A 21,315-nucleotide genomic window follows, 5' to 3' on the forward strand; every position below is an offset into this window, starting at 1 on the left:
TCCTTTGGCCTTGGTGCTGAGTTCTTCTCTGTTTGTAGCCTTTCCCTCTGGTGTCCTCTTCCCGGTGGCTGGTGAAGAGAGGCGAGCTGACCGCCTATGTGGAGGACACGGTGCTTTTCTCAAAAAGGACGTCCAAACAGCAAGTCTACTTCTTTCTTTTTAACGACGTGCTCATCATCACCAAGAAGAAGAGGTAAGCAGCCTTTGTGTCGCTTGCTGTGTATCCAGGTTCCAAGCTCCGCAATTCAGATGCTTGTTGAAGGTGATCATCCTTTCAAAGCTTGAGGTGTGAGGTGTATAGTTTTTACATGTGGACTCACAGGAGCGTCTGTGCTTCCTTTTCTTTAAATTACCTGTTCAGTTAAGACTTGAGTCTTTTGCAGTGTGCAAGAGCCACTGTTGTAAGCATTTGATTCATTTGTATCTTTGAGTTCTCATGATATCTGTGGGGAGGCAACACTCTTATTATGCCCAATGAGCATTTTTCAAATTTCTTCTCCATAGAGCCTTTCCTCTGGTGGATAAGGAGCTAGAGTGCAAGTCTAGTGCTCCTTGTACCTTAATCTAAAATCCACTGCTCGTAATGAGTGTTGGTCTAAAACATTTCCCCGTGACTGGGAAGATGCTGGCGAGACTCTAATACTCTCTTCTTAAGGGAATAGAAAGTAAATCCGTCTGTTGGCGTGTTTATGCCTCTGACTTCAGACTTCTGGTTGTGTGTTCATATCCTGCTCTGGGGAGATAACCAGAAGGGATTCTTTTTTTTATATAGTATTTGTTCTATCTGTCCCCACTACACACACATACCCACATCCATACACACACTCACTCCCCTTAGCTCTTCCCGCAAAGAATTGGCGGGAACATTCTTCATTAACTATACTCAGGGTATGTAGGATTGTAAAATATTTTCCTGCTGGTCCTTCATAAACATTCCATCGTTCCCAGAATGTGAACTTAAAAAACCATAAGTTTGTGGTGTGTTATTTCCACATATGAAGGCAAGCAAGTGGGCAGAATTGTTGGCATAGAATAGAAGTAGGGGTGGTTCATGGGGTACAGTTTAGACAAGGTGAAGAGAATCATGGAAACAGGCTGCTAGGAATATGTAAAATAAATGTTCACATTTGTCAAAAATATTTATTTAAATCCTACTTCTGAATAGCTTACATTTTAGCTGAAATATTCAAACTACCCTGGAGAGCATTATGCTAAGTGAAACTGACCATTCAGAGAAAGACAAGTACCATACCATTTCACCTATATGTGGAGTCTAATGTACAAAATAAACTAACAAAGTAGAGACAGACTCATGGATATAGAGAACAGACTGACAGCTGTCAGACAAAGGAGATTGGGGGCTGGGTGAGAAGGGTGAAGGGATTAAGTGAAGAAAAAAAAAGACTCGTGGACACAGATAGCAGTATGATGATTACCAGAGAAAAAATAGGGTAGGGGAGGCAGAAGAAGGTATAGGGGAAATAAATGGTGGTGAAAGAAGACTTGAGGTAGTGAACACACAATATAATGTACAGGTATGTATTATCAAATTGTATGCCTGATACTATACAATTTTAATAACCAGTGTCACCCCAATAAATTCAATAAAAAAATAAGTCTGAAAAAAAAAGAAATAGAGGTTGAGCTTTGCTTTTTGTTCCTTTTAGTCAGACTGTGTTATGAATGATTTTAGCTGCTTGGAAATCTAGCTGAAATGAAAACTTTGAATTGGTCTACCCTAAAAAGCCATAATACATCTATGATAAATATATAAAGATGCTGATGATTATTTTTCTTATTTGGGAAAATAGTGTTCCCGTATCTTTAAGAAGAAATGATTTATCGTACCTTGGGGCAGTTTAAATAGTTCTAGTAGCTAAGTAAAGTTTATAAATAAAAGATTGGAGAAACATTATAATTTGTGTTCTTATGTTTTGTTGGTTTCCTATGAGATAGCATGTTTTTTTGGCGTTCGTCGAGATGTTTTGTTTTTAGGGAAGAGTAATTATATAGATGACTCTTCACATGCCAGAACTCTTGACTTTTAACATCTTCCAGCTGTTGAAATATTTGTTCTGTCTCAAGGGACCAAAAGCTTTACCTAAACTTTTTATTTTAATGATAAAGTATACCAAACCAATTTTAAATATAATGTAGTAGTCTTGATTATGATGTCTTTGGTGACTTGATGAAACCATTAAGGGTTTTTAAGCCAGTATAGTACAACTTTTATTCTTGAACTTGCATACAACTACCCAATAAATACAGACTTTTGAAAGTTGGAATTAAGGTATATGCAGTTCTACTTAGCAGCATACGTTTCCCTCCACAGGAGGTTTTGCCATTACATTTAATGTTGCTTTCCTAGCTCTCCCACATTTATTTGCTCGGGTATGTTTGAGATTGTATTGTTGTAAAAGGAAGAGCAAAACATAACAGTTCCAGTGGAGAGGGCAACCGGAGTGGCTCACTTTGCCTTTCCCGAAACTGGAACTTCCTTGCCCTTATAATGAGCTCATCATATTTCTAAGGTGCTCTTGACCCAGAGAATGACATTGGGAGGCTCAAGTTGTTTATGACCTGAATAGGTGGTGAGAGTGACAAGCAGAACAGGGGCTCGATAAACAGGCTTGGTTAAAAATGTGCAGTATGCACAGCCCTATTTACTCTGCAGCTTCAAGGAGGCAACTGCAAATGCTCCGCATGCCAGAGGCAGCAGCGAAGGAGATAGGACGGGTTTGAACCAGGGGGATAGTCTAGGCTTGGCCACGAGGTGCAGATAAGGAGAGCTACCTGGGCCAGCTCTGCAGGACTTCCCACCATCCCTGCCTAATTATAATTCCAGGGTTCAGTCAGGAGCTCAGCTGCTGGGTCTCCAGTGGTTTCAGCTTCAGGGAGGCCCCCGGGCTCCCGGCAGAGAGAGCTGGGGAGGAGAGCTACTCTTCCTCCTCCTCCCCGCCTGGCAGATGGCTTCTGCTGAGCAGATGGCTGGGGGGTGTGGCCACCTCCGTGGTGCAGAGACCATATTACTGCTAGTGCTTGCAGAGCGGTACGTGGCCACAGGCTGTCTTCTAGGACAGGAATTTTCGCCTTTTTTTTTTTAAAGAATATTAAAAGGAAGTTTAAAATTTCTATTTGCTCTGGGCTGTTTGTGAGTCACTACAGGAATAGTCTCTTCCACTGCATTTCAAAAGGATCAGTTTGTTTTGGATGAGAAAGTGAAACTTTTGGCCTTTGCAGCTTTCATTGCAGATTACCTGCGAACTTTGGGAGTAGAATTTCCAACCCAGCAGGACAGAGACCTGAGGGCTCTGTGTTGGGGGACTGCCCTGTGCTCTGTGGGGTGTTACAGCAGCTTCCTGCTCTCTACCCTCTGTGTGTAGCAGCACTTTCCTTCCAGGCGTGACAGCCCAGAATATCTCCAGACATTGTCATATGTTCCTGGGGGGCGGATTGCCTCCAGGTGAGAACCACTGCCCTAGAGCAGTGATCGGCAAACTCATTAGTCAACAGAGCCAAATATCAACAGTACAGTGATTGAAATTTCTTTTGAGAGCCAAATTTTTTAAACTTAAACTATATAGGTAGGTACATTGTTATTAACTTAATTAGGGTACTCCTAAGCTGGCCTTTGCTAAAAACGTCCTCAATCTGATTGAGGTACGTTCGCTGAGGTCGACCCCTTCCAACTCTCCCATCCACACTCGTCTATCTGAAACAAGTATACAAGACGAGTGTGGATGGGAGAGTTGGAAGGGGTCGACCTCAGCGAACGTACCTCAATCAGATTGAGGACGTTTTTAGCAAAGGCCAGCTTAGGAGTACCCTAATTAAGTTAATAACATTTTGTGGAAGAGCCACACTCAAGGGGCCAAAGAGCCGCATGTGGCTCATGAGCCGCGGTTTGCCGACCACTGCCCTAGAGTGATGGTAGGCTGTCCACCAGTCTTGCCTTTAGTGTAGTTAGTGAAGGTGTGAAAATCGACCAGACCTGACATAGCAGTAATCTTTTTTTAAAATATATTCTTACTGATTTCAGAGAGGAGGGGAGAGGGAGAGGTAGAAACATCAATGATGAGAGAGAATCGCCAATGGGCTGCTTCCCATATGCACCCCATTGGGAATTGATCCCCCAACCCAGGCATGTGCCCTGACTGGGAATCGAACCTTGACCTCCTCATTCATAGGTCGATGCTCAACCACTGAGCCATACCAGCCAGGCTGAAATTTCTTTTTTCTTTTTTTTTTTTAAATATATTTTATTGATTTTAGCTGCTTCCCATATGCACCCCATTGGGAATCGAGCCCCCAACCTGGGCATGTGACCTGACTGGGAATCGAACCATGACCTCCTCATTCATAGATGGGTGCTCAACCACTGAGCATACCAGCCAGGCTGAAATTTCTTTTATTTTTAAAAGACATGTGGTTCTTATATTCTGCTCCATTATATATTCATTTTTAAGTGAAATTTTAAATTAATTTTTGGCAAAAGCAATCTGGAGCTTGGTTTATCACGTGGCTTCTTATCTCCTCTAGAGTTTTACCTATGGAATACAAGCAGATTATTAAGACTGTATTTGCAAAACGGTGCTCTATAGAGGAAGTTTTTTGTTGTTTGTTTGCTTTATTTTGTACTACTGTAATATACAAAATATTTGTACAACTAATATTTTGAGCTGCAAGTAAAAGTATACTCATACGAAAGGGCTAACCAATAAAAATGTTGAACTATCACACACACACACACACACACACACACACACACACACACACACACAATAAGAAGTTGGGTGAGTTTGGAAAACTTCATTCTTCTGTGGGAGATTCACTATTAGACCACTTAGAAAGCTTTGGCTGCATGTAACAGAATTCCCAAATAACAGTGGCTCAGACACTAAAGGTATTTACCTCTCTCTCCAGACATGAAGCCTGAGGGTGGTCAGCCCGGGCCCAGTGGTCACCTGTAACCCAGCCCGTTTCCATCCTTCAGCTGCTCTGTGCTCTGCTCATGTGTCCTCACGGTTGCGAGAGCTCCTGCAGGCATCATGATTTCATTCAGCCATTGGAGGGAGGCTAGGGTGAAAATCAGGCTGAACCAGGGCTCTGTGCAGGTGGCTTTTCTTATTTCTCAGCCCAGGAAAACCTTTCCCAGACAGTCCCCAGAAGACTGCGTGAATCGCATGGGTTGGTGTTGGGTCCCAGGACTTGGTATAAGGGAGGCTGGGAGAGCCAGCACGTGATAAAGGGGAGCAGGAGAATCATGACTGTTTTGGTTCAGCCACGATGCATCCCCTGGGGCTGGCTCGCTGGGACTTGATGGACAAGAAGCAGGGGAGGCTGGCAGCTGATTAGATAACAGTTCCAGCCACAGCTGGGAAAAGCTCTTCTCCGAGGAACACCAGTTACATTTGAGTAGTTTGGGAAATGGGAGACTCTTTGAAAGAACCAACACTGTGTCTTTGGGATAGAGGGGGTTGGGGAGTATTGATTTCCAGGGAGACAGAAGTGATTGGAGATTTAGGACCCACTTCCTTTTGGCTGGTGGTAGTCTTCCAGCTGAGATTCATGTGTCTCAGTGGTAGTGCCTTTTCCCTGCCGCCAGCCCAGATGTGCCCTTCACATCTGGACCAGACAGATGGGTGTGGTCTGGGTGTTGGGGCACAACACCAAAAGAATGCTGAACTCTAGTCTGTTCTTGTTACCTGTAACAGAAAAAGGTAATGATTTTCGGGCTTGTTTTCTTGTCCTGAGTTCTCTACCCATAAATGATTTAGCCATGATGTTTTGTGATGTTACCTGTAGTTACGTGAGGAGTAATGGTAATTGTAATAATGATGATAAGGACCCGTGGTATTAAGCATGTACAGGATGCCAGTCACTGAGCGCAGAGTGCATAGGCAACACTGAGTTATCACAGCAGCCTCATGTTCTTTTCCTTTCACAGGTGAGAATACCGAGGCAGAGAGACAGCATCTTTATCAAGGTCTCTCGGCAAAGCCAGGCTTCTCATGTGTCTCTGACTTTAGAGCTTCCTCTCTACATTTCTTTATGTTCATTACTTCTTTAAAAAATTTTTTTTATTGATTTCAGAGAGGAAGGGAGAGACAGGTAGAAGCATTAATGATGAGAGAGAATCATTGATCAGTTGCCTCCTGTACGCCCCTTACTGGGGATCGAGCCTGCAACCTGGGTATGTGCCCAGACTGGGAATCGAGCCGTGACCTCCTGGTTCGTAGGTCGATGCTCAACCACTTAGCCACACTGGCCGGGCTATGTTCATTACTTCTTGACTTCATTTTTTGTAGAATATTTTCACTGTTCCCTTTACTATAATGTCATTGGGGAAAACATCTAGAAACTCGCACCTTTTTAAAAAAAATATATTTCTTTATTGATTTTAGAGAGGAAGGGAGAGGGAGAGAGAGATAGAAACATCAATGATGAGAGAGAATCATTGATCAGCTACCTCCTGCACGCCCCCTACTGGGGATCGAGCCCACAACCCGGGCATGTGCCCTTGGCAATTAAATGAGATAATGCACATAAAATTTTAACGCAGTGAATAGTCTCTGCCAAGTGACTGATACATGCTGGGTGTCATTATTCCTAGTATTGTGTTTCTTATGCTAAAGATTAAATTATTTGATTGGTTAAAAAATGGTTTGAAACCTGTAGCCATTGCTACATCTGAAGGTTGTGGTGCACTCTGGGGGCAGGCCTGGCTGTGTGGCCTCTGAAATACGGCCTTAGGAACAAATGCATTTAGCTCCATGCCTCTCCCTCCTCATCAGGAACTCATGTCAGATGGCAAGTGAGTGAAGGACAACCATTGATTTATTTTTGTCATAATTGATATGAATAGTGTACACTTCGGTAGCAGTGATTTTCCTGCAAAATCCCTCACAACATCCCTCATCCCTTTTTTGTGGCTGAAAAAGTGAATTCAGTATATTTCCCCTTTCATTCGAAGAAGTCGGTAGAAGTAAACTTAAATGAGAATGTGGTGCTTTGGAATAACTTTGTTGCCCATTGAAGAAGCTGCCTGCTTGCTCTTCAGAGTTCAGTTCTCGTGATGCCAGGGAGAAAGCTTCTGTGGGGTGCCAGCAGCCCCTCATACCTGTCCGCCTGCTCTTCGTCAAGGACCGTGGGTTCGGGGCATCTGTGGGCAGCTGGGAAGGTCCCAGGCTGTGGAATCTGGAGCTCAGTGGTGACAGGAGTCGGCGCTTCTGTTGGTCCTGTTGTGGGTCACTGGCCATCCTTTTTGGTGACAGTGAGTAACAGCCGATCCTTATCTTACCAATGAATGTGATCCTCATCTCCACCATTCATTATCTTCTTGACAATGAACCAGGAAGCATGTGGCATGTTTGTTAGTCTTCAGAATTATTTTGAGGAGCTGGGCAAGTTAGGCTGCTTGAAATCAGCTTCTAGATAAATATCATGTCTTGTTTTGCTGGTTGGAGCACTTGACAAATTATTAATTTCTCAACAGAAGTATTTATGGTAGCTCTAATTATACCTTTTCCCAGTTTAATAGCTAACATTTACTGGCTGTGAGCCAGGCATGATTATAAGATTTTTACAGGCAATAAGATAAAGAATCTTCACAACAACCCAAAGAGATAGGTATTATTATCCCCATTTTACAGATGAGAAAACTGAAAACAGGATCAGACCATGGAGTGAGTGATAGAAGTGGGATTTTTACAGACATTCCAAATCAAGTCTGTACTCTTAACTGTTATGCTATAGTTATTACTTTAACATTGTATATTATTTCCACCGAAAATTTGTTTGTGTAATCAAACACCACCCTTTAAAATTGAAATTAACATCAGTCATGCAAAAAAGTGTTTCGATCTCTTAACTCAAAATAAGTTTTTGTGTAGTCCAATATTCCAGAAGTATTATGGTAGCTCTAATTATACCTTTTCCCAGTTTAATAGCTAACATTTACTGGCTGTGAGCCAGGCATGATTATAAGATTTTTACATGCAATAAGATAATGAATCTTCACAACAACCCAAAGAGATAGGTATTGTTATCCCCATTTTACAGATGAGAAAACTGAAAACAGAGAGGATCAGACCACGGAGTGAGTGATAGAAGTGGGATTTTTACAGACATTCCAAATCAAGTCTGTACTCTTAACTGTTATGCTATAGTTATTACTTTAACATTGTATATTATTTCCACCAAAAATTTGTTTGTGTAATCAAACACCACCCTTTAAAATTGAAATTAACATCAGTCATGCAAAAAAGTGTTTCGATCTCTTAACTCAAAATAAGTTTTTGTGTAGTCCAATATTCTCCAACCCAGAAATGTTGAACTAGAGTATTTTTATTCCGGTTAAGCACAAGATCAAATATGAGGATTTAGAAGTCATGTTTTTAGAGAAGAGAAACAAGCTGAATTCTGCAGAGGAAGAAATATCACACATGCCTTGAAGGGAAGTAGGAAGACTGGCCTTTGATCCTTATAAAACCCCATGTGCTTCCTGAATCAGTGCACTGGGAGAAAGGCAGAGCCGTTATAAATCCCGGAGAGAAAAGCCAGAGGGCCTAGGAGAGGACCTTGGAGAATGACCCTAAGGAAGGATGACTTGGAAATGTCACAGAGGCCTTAGAAGAGGAAGATGGAATTTCAGGAGGTCACAGGTGCTCAACATCATCAGATAGTGTAGATGTCAAGAATGGTGGTGAAACCCAGGTCATTGGATTCGGTGGGTGTTGGGCCACACTGACCTTGGGGGGCGATTTCACTGGCGTGTACCCCCAGGGGCTGAGACAGTGAAGACACAGACGGCTTCTCACTGAGGGGACCTTTGTCTCAACACCAGCAGATTCAAGTAAAAGTTTTTTTATGACAAGGAAGCTGTGGGAATGTTTGATAGAAAGCCTGTGGAAAGGAAGCTGCTGAATAGGTAAAAAATAATCACTACCACTGGCCAGCAGGGATCAGTGGTTGAGTGTCAACCTGTGAACCAGGAGGTCACGGTTTGATTCCTAGTCAGGGCACATGCCTGGGTGTGGGCTCAATCCCCAGTGTGGGGCGTGCAGGAGGCAGCCGAAACATCTCTCATCATTGATACTTCTCTTTTTCTCCTCTCCCTTCCTCTCTGAAATCAATAAAAAATATATATTTTTAAAGTCACTACTTGGCTATGTATGCAGAAAACGGTGTTTTGTTTTGGATAATTGTTGATACCATCTTTTCCTTTAAATTTAACTCTTTTATAAAAGGAAGAATTGGGGGTGGTGGTACTGGTTTGCTTTTCACCTGTCAGATTTTGGTTATAAAATAAAGTTGCGGAACAATGCCAAAGGAATGTGAGACAAGTCACAGTTAGGGCTGATAGCAGGGGGTTGCAGTCTACCCTTCCCTCATGTCCCCACTCCCATCTTTCCTTGCATATTCCTGGCTATGTCTTGGTCAACTAACCTATTTCCCATTCTCGGTCATCCTGATTATGTACTTACGATGTTGGCTAATGCATGTTAAGGTGGAAACTCCCTCTGAGGTGTTTGCATGTCTGAAAGCACCTCCCTGATCTAAGGCAGGCCCAGATGGGTCCGAGCCCCACAGGAGGACCTGTTCTGTCCCACCTCTTCTTTATGACATTTATGGACCCAAATCTGGGTCCAAGGAAATATCTTGGTTTATGGAGTGAGATTGGGATCCAAACTTCTATATTTTCCAGACATTTCCTCCAGATGTCCTGATACTATTTGTTGACTAACCCATCAATTCCTCCAGATTTGAAATGCCACCTATGTCATGTACTAAATTCCCAGGTGTGAGCACACTGTTCTATTTTGCTCATGCCCTGTCCCAGTCTTTGAATTACAGTAGCTTTACAATCTGTTTTTACTATGTTGTAAGGCTCATTCTTATCAGGAAGAATTGATACCTGTATAATATCAATCTTATTTTTCAGGCCGTTTTCTGAAGTACAGTAGTTGAAGGCTGTCTTTATATAGCAGGAACTGGTTAAGTTTAATCCTAAATATTTTATGTGTCTTGTGACAGTTATAAGGGTGCTTCTTCTGTTATATTTTCGGGGTGTCATTTATGTATAGAAGAGCCTCTTTTTTTAACCCAACGATTTTACTGAATTTCATCTGCAAATAATCAGTTGTTTGTACAGGGGAACAATGCCATTGTCCAATAGTCGCTTAAGCTATACCCCTCGGCATCCACAGACACCTGGAGTGATGGTAGTCTTTCACATCTATGCATTTGTTATTTTTAAATTTATTTGTACCTTGAATTGTGAAATACTTCAAACGAACAGGAAATTGTCAAATACTAACATACCTATCATTTATATTTGACAGATACTAACTTCTTTTCGTATTTATCAGATCTCTGCTTTTTAAACAAAAACCTGGTATAATACCACAGGTAAACCTGAAATCCCTTTACCATTATTCCATCTCCCTCCTCCCTCTTCCCAGAGTAACTCCTGTCCTGAGGTTGGGGCTATTATCCTATACTCCCTGTGTGTGTGTGTGTGTGTGTGTGTGTATGTGTGTATGTATATATGTGTGTGTGTGTGCATGTTTGTAGTATTTTGAAGTACTTTTGAATGCCACAGTGTATATATATGAGTGTATGTAGTTTTAGTGTTTTAAAATACATGTTTATGCAGTTTTCAATGTTGTCCTAATTTAAAAGTAATAAATATATCCCCATTATAGATCATTCTAGCCTTTATAGAAATGTATATGGGACAGAAGAATAAAAGTGCTCCATAATCCTCGGTTTAAGAAAGCCACTGTTCACGGTGAGGTGTATCGCTTTTCAACCCGTGCTGTTAGGTGGAATTTAGTAGAACCGAAAACTATCTGATCTGCTTAACAAAAGAAGGCCTTCCCGAGGGAAGCCTAATTGGGGTATGTATTTACCACCATATCCTGTTCTGTAAGGATAGTTCTTTATCTTGTTAAAAAAAACAAAAAAACAAAAAAAGGTTGTCAACAAAGGTTGCTGGACTTGAAGCGGGGTTTAACCGGGAAACCCATCATTGTTTATGCCACAGAGCAACAGACTTATATAGACTTGATCGCTGCACCTGATAGAGCCCCGGCTTGCACAAAGCAGCCAGCCTTGATGAGCAGCTGGTAAACTTGGAGCACGTATAGGACAATCAGAGGAAGTCTACATATAAACTTCTCCCTGCGAGGGAAGGTGGTTTTTCCATTTGCCTTTTTCTGAGCAGTTTAACTTCCTAATTCGTGGTCCAAATTATTTCAGAGACTATGTAAACCATATGTTTGCTAAGCGCTGGAGACAAACATGGGGAAGTCTGATTAGCAGCAGCTTCCCTCCGGAAAGGGGCTTCTTCCCCAGCCCAGCTTAGCCTGCTTTCTACTTACTGGACAGGAGCGAGGAAGCAGAGGAGGGAATTGGGTCGGAAATAGCTGCCTCTGGCTATATTCCGCCCCCTCCCCCCCTTCCTTCTGCTTAAGCACGTATTCTAACACATATGTTATCCTCTGCGTCAGCACGAGAGCGATAGTGGGTGCTGACTGACATGAGGAGGAGGCAGTTCAGAACTTAGCAGGTCTGGAGAGGGGAAATGCAGTTACTTTGAACCTTTAGGAGATTAAGTGCGTGTGTGTGAGGGAGCATGAGCAGTGAACGGGCTAGCAAGAGTGAGATGCTTTTCAATATTTGTTTTATTGGGTTTGAATAATCGCTGACAAGGATAAAGAAGTTACTGCTGTTAAATGAAAGCAAGTTCTTTTTATATTAAATTTATTAAAAGAGTAGGGAAGTTGTAAATGGTATTTATTATGAGATGATGAAGTTTACAGGTCTAGATAAAATGATGTTATTGGATGATTGCTATTGAATAAATTTTTTTTTTTTAAAGGCAAACATTTCCCGCTTCCTATTTTGGACTCACAAGTCAAAACAGTGGGATAGTTCCTTATAAGGCCTCTTCAATGACACAGATGTGCAGATGTGTAGAAACTGTCACCTGCAGGTGAACTCTCAAAGCTATGAATAAAGTGGCGTAGCTCTTCACCCAATCTGGATATTTGAGAGAACAACAGGGATACACTGGGTCAGCGGTCATCCTCGCTCTTAATGGTCTTGTAGTTCTTATCGTTGAAGAGAACAATTAAAAACATTCTATTATAATTTATCTCCTTCTTCTGTCTCTAATTACCTTCATATACAAAGATTCAAAGCACCCATGAAATACAATAGCTACTATTGTTTGTATTTGGGCAAACACTGGGGAAATTAGAAACTCTAAAACTTAAGAGACAAAAAAAAAAAATAAAAAAATTTAGGTAGTTTATTCGTATTAGTTTACATTAGTTTCCTGTAAACTCTTGGTCTTGGTTTCTAGTGAGGACTACCCAACAGGTAAAACCACTTCATGCTAAAGACTTTTTGGAATGTGAGTCATCTTGAATGACTGCTTTATAGCATGTACATTTCTTTGCCTCCTATTTCTTTGGAAATGCAAAGACTATCTGTTCAATGTCATTGTATAAGGCACTACCTAAACACCCAGGCACACAACATTAGGGTGGTTGGAGTTTTCTGTCTGCAGCAAATTATTTTAACTGGAAATTGAGTGCCTTTGACTAACGGAGGTAGTATTTTTTAACTTGTGAGTTGGATCCAGAGTAACTAGGAGTTGCAGAGAGAGGGCCATAACCAGGAAGCCTTCCTCATCTTGTTGTTTCTCTTGTTGAGGTTTTGCTTTTGCTTGTGTGTTTGTTTTATCTTGAGTCCTGGGCTGTTAAATCCATGTCCGAGATATCTGGACACACATTATAAACTTTTTCTGCTCTTCCAAAAACTGACTGCTTTGTTTCTGGTAAACATGGTCTTTTAAACACACAATCTTAGTTTGTAAAGTGTATCATCTCTTTCCTCCTTTTATAAAAACTGTGAGCTTTAATAAACCTCATTTTGGTATGACCAGTACTGTTGTATATTCTGAGTATGGCTTTGCGGGTCTGTAGGCTGTTAGTTCCGCGAGAGCTTTGGGGGTGATCTTGCTGTGTGAGCTTTCAGTTAATACAGATTATTACCCTAGCAACAAAAGGCTTGTCAGAGTTCAGTATTTTGCTTTGATATATAATAACTGTGTTTGCTGTTTTTTGAGGGAACACTCTATCAAGCTAAATTTTAGAAAAGATATAGTTTTTCAAGGAGAGTACAAGGGAGTAGTTGATAGGCAGCTGTCCAGCACTGAATAAAAGAAATTCTAAGAAATCTTGAGCAAATGGCTTGTTCTGGAATTCCTAGTATAGGAATTTTTCTTTTCATTTAATTTCCCTAAGTTCATACATTTGTGTTTATTATTAAGTCAGGAAGCCATTTGACATTGTTCCTAGACTATGCTTAAATGTATTGCACAGTTATCAATTTATTCAACAGGTATTTATTGAGCTCTCCCATGTTCAACTGCAAAGGTACATAGTCACAGTAGAGGGAAAGCTGTATCTAAACTGGGTAGGGGTTTTCAAGGAGATAAGGGTGTATGCAGGGAGTGATTATAACTAGCCACCAAGAAATCCAAGCATGAACCAGAAGACGAGAAGGGTTTAAGGATGGGAGCAAGGTGGTAGCATCAATGGCTTGTAGAAACTGGTAGGTTGAAGAATTGTTGGGCTTTATTAGAAGAAGAGAGACAGGCAGTGGTGATGAGAGTCCTGTTTGACATCGGGATTACAGGTGACAGTCTCATCCACTGAATTATTGACATGTTCTTTTCCCTTTTCCTTATAGTGAAGAAAGTTACAACGTCAATGATTATTCCTTAAGAGATCAGCTATTGGTGGAATCTTGTGACAATGAAGAGCTTACTTCGTCGCCAGGGAAGAACAGTTCCACAATGCTTTATTCAAGACAGAACTCTGCCAGTCACCTCTTCACTCTGACCGTCCTTAGTAACCATGCGAATGAGAAAGTGGAAATGCTGCTAGGGGCTGAGACACAGTGAGTAGGGGTGGGGAGAGGGTTTCAGAACAGCTGGTATCAGTCTTCCCTGCCTCATGGCCCTGGGACTTCCTGGAAATAGGGAGGGGACTTGAGTGGGTGTGGTGATTGCTGGGCTGTGCAGGGGACCAGCAGGAGACACCTTCTCAAGGCTGAGGAAGGCGATTCTTCAGCTCGAAGACAGTGCAAGACCTCCTTTGGGCGCCGCTCTCCTAAGGAGAGAGTGTAATATGTCTGAGCTTTGGATTTTATAAGACTTGAAGGAGCCCTACCCGGTTTGGCTCAGTGGATAGAGTGTCAGCCTGCGGACTGAAAGGTTCCAGGTTCGATTCAGGTCAAGGGCATGTACCTTGGTTGCGGGCACATCCCCAGTAGGAGGTGTGCAGGAGGCAGCTGATCGATGTTTCCCTCTCATCGATGTTTCTAATTATCCCTCTCCCTTCCTCCCTGTAAAAAATTAATAAAAATAGATTAAAAATAAAAAGACTTGAAGGATAAAAACGTCTTGCACACTTTGGAGGTTAGTGCGTGTCCAGATGTTCTGGAGCATTCTCAGAAACTGGAGACTTCCTTTCATCACTTGCAGTTAGTAATGGCGAAAGTGTGTTGGTTTTGCTTCGTGTTTCCCTTTTCTCTGTGTTTATAAGGAGTGTTTGTTTTTCATCCAGGCCTTGCCAACATAGCAGAGCTCTTCCCAGCTGTCTCCTTTGTAATGTATGTCATCTCCACCACTGTTTCTGAGATTCCTGGAGGAGAGTAGGAAGTAAACCGACGTGCGCAGTTCTTTTTGCACCGAGGCCAGATCCTTTCCTGGGACATTGCGTAGCATTATTCACCCCACCTGCCTTTTGATCGTACCCCGGGCTGAATGGATATTCCTTTCCTCAGTCAGAAATATTCTCAGAAGATCTGGTTATGTCACCAGTAAACTCATGCGTATGACTCATATTTGTAGTTCTTTAATTAATAGAAAAGAACATTCCAGAAAGGGCATGGGGCAGACGTCTCCTTGGGTACAAAGGGAGTGACTCCCTCACTCTCTCCCACCAGCAACTCAATTACAGTTCAAAAGTAAATAACTAGACAAAGACTTTTAAGCACACGGATGTGGTGTTGAAGGAAAATATATTACAGCCATATGCACTTTCCTTTAAAAACAGTAGATTGTTTAAAAGTCTAGCAAATTGACCCTGGTGGCTCCGTTCGTTGAAGCATCATCTGTATACCAAAAGGTTGAGGGGTTCGATTCCAGATCAGGGCACATACCTAGGTTGCAGGTTTAATCCCTGGTAACCAAGCGATGTTTCTCTCTCACATCTATGTGTCTCCTTTTCTCCCTTCCTCTCTCTCTAAAATCAATAAACATACCCTTGAGTGAGGAATTTTTTTAAAAATCTGGTAAATTGGTATATGCCATAATTGTAAATGTGCAGGTCATCTCTGGGTTACTTGGTTTTGAGCAATCAAAGTTTGGGTCTATATATCATGTTTTCTTTGCTTCTAAGATTTGCAAAATGTATAGGAGTGTATACATTTTTCATGTCTTGCCTCTTTTGTACATGGTTAATATAGTTCATTAGCAATCCAGTTGAGAAAAGAAGGTTTTCACCACCGTACTGGCCTTGAGTAATTGTAGCACCCAGGCAAGTCACATGTATCCTTTGGCTACTAATTCTTCAATTTGAAAAAGAATAGGGTTCATCCCTAAATATTTACCTTCTTTGAAAAGCTGTTCTTAGCAGAGGCCACCTGGGGGAATATGAAATGTAGAGTTAGCTGTAAGAGGGGTGCAGCTGTTTGGCACAAAGACAGTTCAACAATCATGACAGTGACATGAGGAAGAACAGGTCGATAGCTCTGATTACATGAAGAATGCAGAAAAGCTCACTGAAGGAAATGGGGCACACCCTTGGTGAGCATCTGGGCTGTGCCAGGCACTGAGCCAGCTCTAGAACAGGAAGAAGGGGCCCATAGCTGTTTCCAGAGAAAGGGAGAACCTCAGAGCTGAAGGGGCATCTAAGTCAGGTGACAGTGCCGATTCCCCAGGATCAATATTATGTCTGTTCTGGCCAACTGAAGAATACTACCCTCTTGGAATCCCAAAAGTATCTTGTTTAGACAATAAAATATGTGATGACCCTAATTACAAGTCCGTAGTCCAACTCCCTTTTCCCCCTAGAAGTAAAACGAGACTCACAGAGGTGAAGTGATTTGCCTGCAGGAAGTGAGTTATTGCCAAAGCTGGGACTAGACCCTGACTTTCCTCAATGCAGAATTATTCCTAGTAGCAGAGTTTTTCCTTTAGTTTTTTTACTGAGAAGCTGCCGGCCATACAGACAGTCCTACCCCATCCTTGCTGCTCAGGTTGGCCTTGTTCTGGATCTAGAAGGGATACTAGGAAGCCAGTTGCTATAAAATGTGGGAAACTATTAAAATGTGGATTTTTTTCCCCAAGTTCGTAACCTGTAAAAAGAAAAAAGTTTGTGGAAACTTAGATGATAAATTTTTAAAATACTATATGCTTTGAAATATTTTAAAACAAAATGCTGAATATATGTATCTGAAAAATTACTTTCTGCATAAAACTACTTTTTTTGTTTTGTTCCTTTGCCCGGGTTTTTCCCTCTTCCTGGAATGCCCTCTTCAGACCTCCTTGAATTACCAAGTGCATCTCCTCTCAGGGCTCATGCCAAGTCTTCCCTCTACGACAGTGGTCGGCAAACTGTGGCTTGCAAGCCACATGCGGCTCTTTGGCCCCTTGAGTGTGGCTCTTCCACAAAATACCACGTGTGGGAGCGCACATACAGTGCGATTGAAATTTCATGGCCCATGCGCAGAAGTCGGTGTTTTGTGGAAGAGCCACACTCAAGGGGCCAAAGAGCTGCATGTCGCTTGCGAGCCGCAGTTTGCTGACCACTGCTCTATGAAGACACCTGTCAGGGCTGCTCGTGGTGATGTTGTCCCCCAAAATTCTGGCTGCTTGCTGTCTGTACCACTCTTGATAATTCATTTTTCTCCTTAGCTTTTTTTAAAATATATTTTTATAGATTTCAGAGAGACGAGGACAAGGAGAGAAAGATAGAAACATCAGTGATGAAAGGGAATCATTGATTGGCTGCCTCCTACTGGGGATGGAGCCCTCAACTCTGGGCATGTGCCCTGACTGGGAACCTAATCATGACCTCCTGGTTCATAGGTTGACACTCAGCCACTGAGCCACAGTGACTGGGCTCCTTTGTTTTCTGTCTTGCCTATATTCTACCCCTAAATCTCTCTTTACTATTACAGCTGAACTTCTTGAGAGCATAGTCTTCATTTCCCCCTGTTAATTCAGCACTTTTATTGGGCACCTACATCCTTTCAAGAGCTACTCTAAGTGCTGGGATATAGCCGTGAACAGTAGAGACTAGACCCCTGCCCTTTGGGCTTCTGTTCATGTGAGCAGCTTACCTCTGCGTTCTTCCCGCCCTCAAGGAGGGTGACTGGATGGCAGTGAACTTTGGCCAGTCGGCTTGGGCAAATGGCCTATGATGAGCTGGGGCAGTGGGAAAGTATTTCTTCTTGATCCAGTTAAAAGTCAATGTAAATGCAGTGAGGACTGCAAAGCCAGGCGATGGAATTTGGAGTGAATGTTGAGTGCTGGGTCATGTACTCTAAGTTAGATGGTGGAGGAAGACTTTTCTGAGGTGACATTTGAACTGAGAGCCCTAAGTGACAAGAAGTTACCCATAGGAAAATGCAGAGCCAGAATGTTGTAGGCAAAGGAAACGGCGAGTGCAAAACTCCTAAGGAAACGAGTTTCATGTTGTCAAACTTGGCTTGAACATAGTGAATGTAGGTAGATAAGAATAAACCAGGGAGCGGGTGGGTGGCTAAGAGGCCAGCGGAGGCCAGAGCATTTCGGAGCAGAGCTATTCCAGGGCCTTCTGTGGGCTTTAATCTCCAAACATTACCAACCTGGCATGAGGGTAGGGGTTTAAAAGGTATAGTATTTTGACATTTCTGCAGCATCAAAGCATGTAATTATTTTAACATAATTTTTATTGGATTTCTGAAAACACTTGGTTCACAATGGATTGGGTGGTGAGGATCGTTTCTTTACCACGGATATTTTGAGAAGCACTAATCTGGAGCCTCATAAGCCATGGTTGGGGGATCCCTGGAAGACTGGAAGGGAGGTAGAAATTCCCATGGGGAGAGCAACTCGGGCCATTTTGGAGGGGTCAGGGGGCTTTGGGGTGGTGCCCTGGGCCATGGTGTATGAAGGGAGAAGGAGATATTACATTTAGGAGACAGAGACAACAGGACTGACTCACGATGAGTTGGGTGGCACTGCGTGAAAGAGAGGGGTCAATGATGCTTTGGATTTCTGGTACTTCATATGGAGTTACCCCTTAACCATCTTCTATATGGCTTCCTCTGCCTCCCTGCTGAGGCCGTCCCATCCAAAATTAGCCATGGCTTCCTAGTTACCACACCCAGTCAGTCTTCTTCTTTCTTTACCTCAAGGCCATTTAATGTTGACCATCAGACTGAGGCTAACTCCTTTTGGAGATGCTTTCTCTTAGTTTTATATCCATGTTTAACCATCCCTCTTCGCTTTCCCTTAAGAAATGCAACCTGTCTGAAGCCAGGCATCACCCCTGCCCACCGCTTTCCCCAGTTACTCAGTCTGGAGACTTGGTGTCATTTCTGATGCTCCCAGTCTGCACAGATCCATCACCGGCCAGCCCTTCCTGTACTAAAGTCTACTGCAGCCTTCCGCGTGTTTCCACTCCACTCCCTCCTCCTAGGACACCCCCTACGCCACTTACCTTTTGAACCACCTATTTTCTCTCTAATCAGTTCTGCATGGCGTTACGACTAAATTTCACACTCAGCTCTGGTTTTGTCCTTGTCTCACTTTGTACCTAGCAAGCTCCCAATAGATATTTTTGGAATTGACCCACAATGAATATAATTAGCTTTTCTTTATCCAAAGGAAGGCAGCGTAGTAGCCACATGGAGGGAAATACTGCCTCTCTCCCAATCTCTGTTCAGGATTCTCTTTTTGGTGCTGGAGCAAATTTTCTCTAAATTCCATGTGTTTTACAACGTTTGCTCATTAAGGAGTTGATTAAATTTTTTTTTTTTTAGAATGTACATCTAGGCCATGTATACTGCTATATCTGTTTGCCTGTTAAAGATCTTAAGTCATTGTCTTGTTAATGAGACAGGAGTCTGTGAAAATTACAAAAGCTCCCCCTTTATGAAAGGACAAAGGAAGCATGTTTGACTACTGTCCTCTCTTTTCCCTCTGGGCCTCTCAAGAGGAATGTGGGAGCCGAAGAGCCCCCTTTGTCTGCCTTCATTCGAATGAAGCCCAGACAGCTGCTGCTGGCACAGACCAGGGGCCGTGGCAAGTGGCGTTCTGGCTCCTTTGTCCCCAGTGGCATTTGGATGGCATCTGGGTCTAGTGTACATCGTGATGGGATGCCAGGAGATACTCAGCAGTGGGCACAAACTTTCTCCACCCATTATTTTTAGCGATAAGATGTAATCACCTTACACAGTGATAAAAGATCCTTCTCAACATTTCTCTCTCGCAAGAACTGGGAGCCTAATGGATGGGGTTGGTCCTGTCAGCTGTGCAGACAGCCAACTCCTGGGCCTGCCGACAAAGGCGCATGGATTGCCCTGAGTCTTTGGTGCTCTTCCTGCTTATGTTAATGATTTAATTAACAACAGAAGGTAAATGGTATGGGATAAAATTGTAAATAGTATGTTTGACAGACTCTTACACACCCTTTAGGGAAAATCCACAATATAGAGATGACAATGGACATGGAAAAAAATATATTTATTATAGGTTGGAGTATTTTCTCCATGTTGAATCTTGAATCCGTGTCCAGTAATGATCTTTTACTTGTACATTGTCCGTCAAAATTCATTATCGTTTGTGATCCTCAGTGAAGGAGGAGGGCAGGTGATAGTACGGATCTTTTGTTATCCAGGAAACAATTGACCCACTGCAGGTGAACTCCTGGATGCTGGAATAGACTAGGTCTCATGAGCTATTAGATATGACAAGAAATAATTACACTCTAGTGCATGTCACAGAGCCTAAATTCTAGCACTCTTAGTGGGCTCGGGGAATGATTTTGCTCCGGCTCTAGTCCAGCTTCATTGGCTCTGTCAAACAGCATCATGACATCATTTTTCTTCTTACCCTGTGAGTTTTCTTTCATGGAACACTTTATTGAGCTCAGCTAGTTGAATTGAGTGTCAGAGTGAACAGAAACAGCATCTCCACTGTCTTACTCGTTATGCAAGCTTGGAAGACTTTTAACCAAAGGCTGTGGGTATATACGAATTTCAAAAGGCACCACAGGTAAATGTCTAGGCTGTGAGAAGGAACCCCAAAGGTATCCGGTCAAATGCCATTCTAAGAAGGATAAAAGGAAGGTGAGGCAGCAGCTGGGGTCTCTCAGCCTCTATGGAAAGGTCAGGAGGACCAGGTCGGAGGTCAGGTCCTTGGTGGGCATTCCATTCCGTTTAGCCTCATCCTCAGCCCTGCCTCTTTGTTTCAAAGCCGACTCTGTACTTCCTCAGTACTTAACTGTCTTTTCTAGCCGATGCCTGGAATTCAAGGAAAGTCCAGCTTTGCACACAGTATCTTCGAACTGTGTGCAACTAAGTTTTAATCGACTGTGTTTTTAATGAATGATATGCGAGCAAACTCCTGCGCAGGGAACAGTACTTGCATCATTCATGCCTTGCACTGAGAATGTGGGGTTTTGAAAGGATGGCATGGGCAGATGTTTGTGTTAAAGGCGTCTCTTCTCAACTCGATCCTCTCCCTCTCCCTGGTCCATGTGTGCTGTGCAAAGCGCTCTGCCCAGGCCCATGGCTCTGCGTTGGGTTTGTTTTCTGCTCCGTCTGCTCCACGCTGAGGCCTGTGAAGAGAAGGAGAGCCGTTTACTCGCTTGGTGGCCTCAGCCTAGCCCAGACCCTGGCACAGGCCAGCCCTCAGTGAATGTGGAAGAAAGGAGTGGTCGGAGAGCCTCAGAGGTTGATATGCCCAGGTCCCCAGGAGGGCAGCCCTGTTTATTCTCTCACTTTGTTTGGGCCAAGGGAAAAGTCTAGGAACTAGGTGTGTGTGGGGGCGGGGGGGCCCTGTGACTTCATGTTGACTGGTTCATATTGTCCCCCGAGAAAAGAGCTGTCTGGAGTGAGCCCCGGACTTGATATCAGCATTTCATAATGGGTATGTCTGGGCCTGGTTTGTCTTGTTCTTAGACTCCCGTCTTTTATGGAGCGCCTCCTCCCTGTGTGAGAGGAGCTGTGCTCTCTGCTAGCTGA

At 42.9% G+C, this 21,315-nt stretch overlaps 1 protein-coding gene across 1 annotated transcript in view; it reads left to right on the forward strand.

The window, feature by feature from the left end:
• Positions 1-21,315, forward strand: part of ARHGEF26 (Rho guanine nucleotide exchange factor (GEF) 26) — a 124,327-nt gene that overhangs the window by 95,812 nt on the left and 7,200 nt on the right. Inside the window, exons 10-11 of the mRNA XM_005874408.1 lie at positions 39-193; positions 13,765-13,974. Of these exons, the coding sequence (XP_005874470.1) occupies positions 39-193; positions 13,765-13,974 (365 nt within the window). The remainder of the gene's footprint in view (positions 1-38; positions 194-13,764; positions 13,975-21,315) is intronic.

Source organism: Myotis brandtii, unplaced genomic scaffold (assembly GCF_000412655.1).
Source record: "Myotis brandtii unplaced genomic scaffold, ASM41265v1 scaffold436, whole genome shotgun sequence".
Classification (NCBI taxonomy): Eukaryota; Metazoa; Chordata; class Mammalia; order Chiroptera; family Vespertilionidae; genus Myotis; species Myotis brandtii.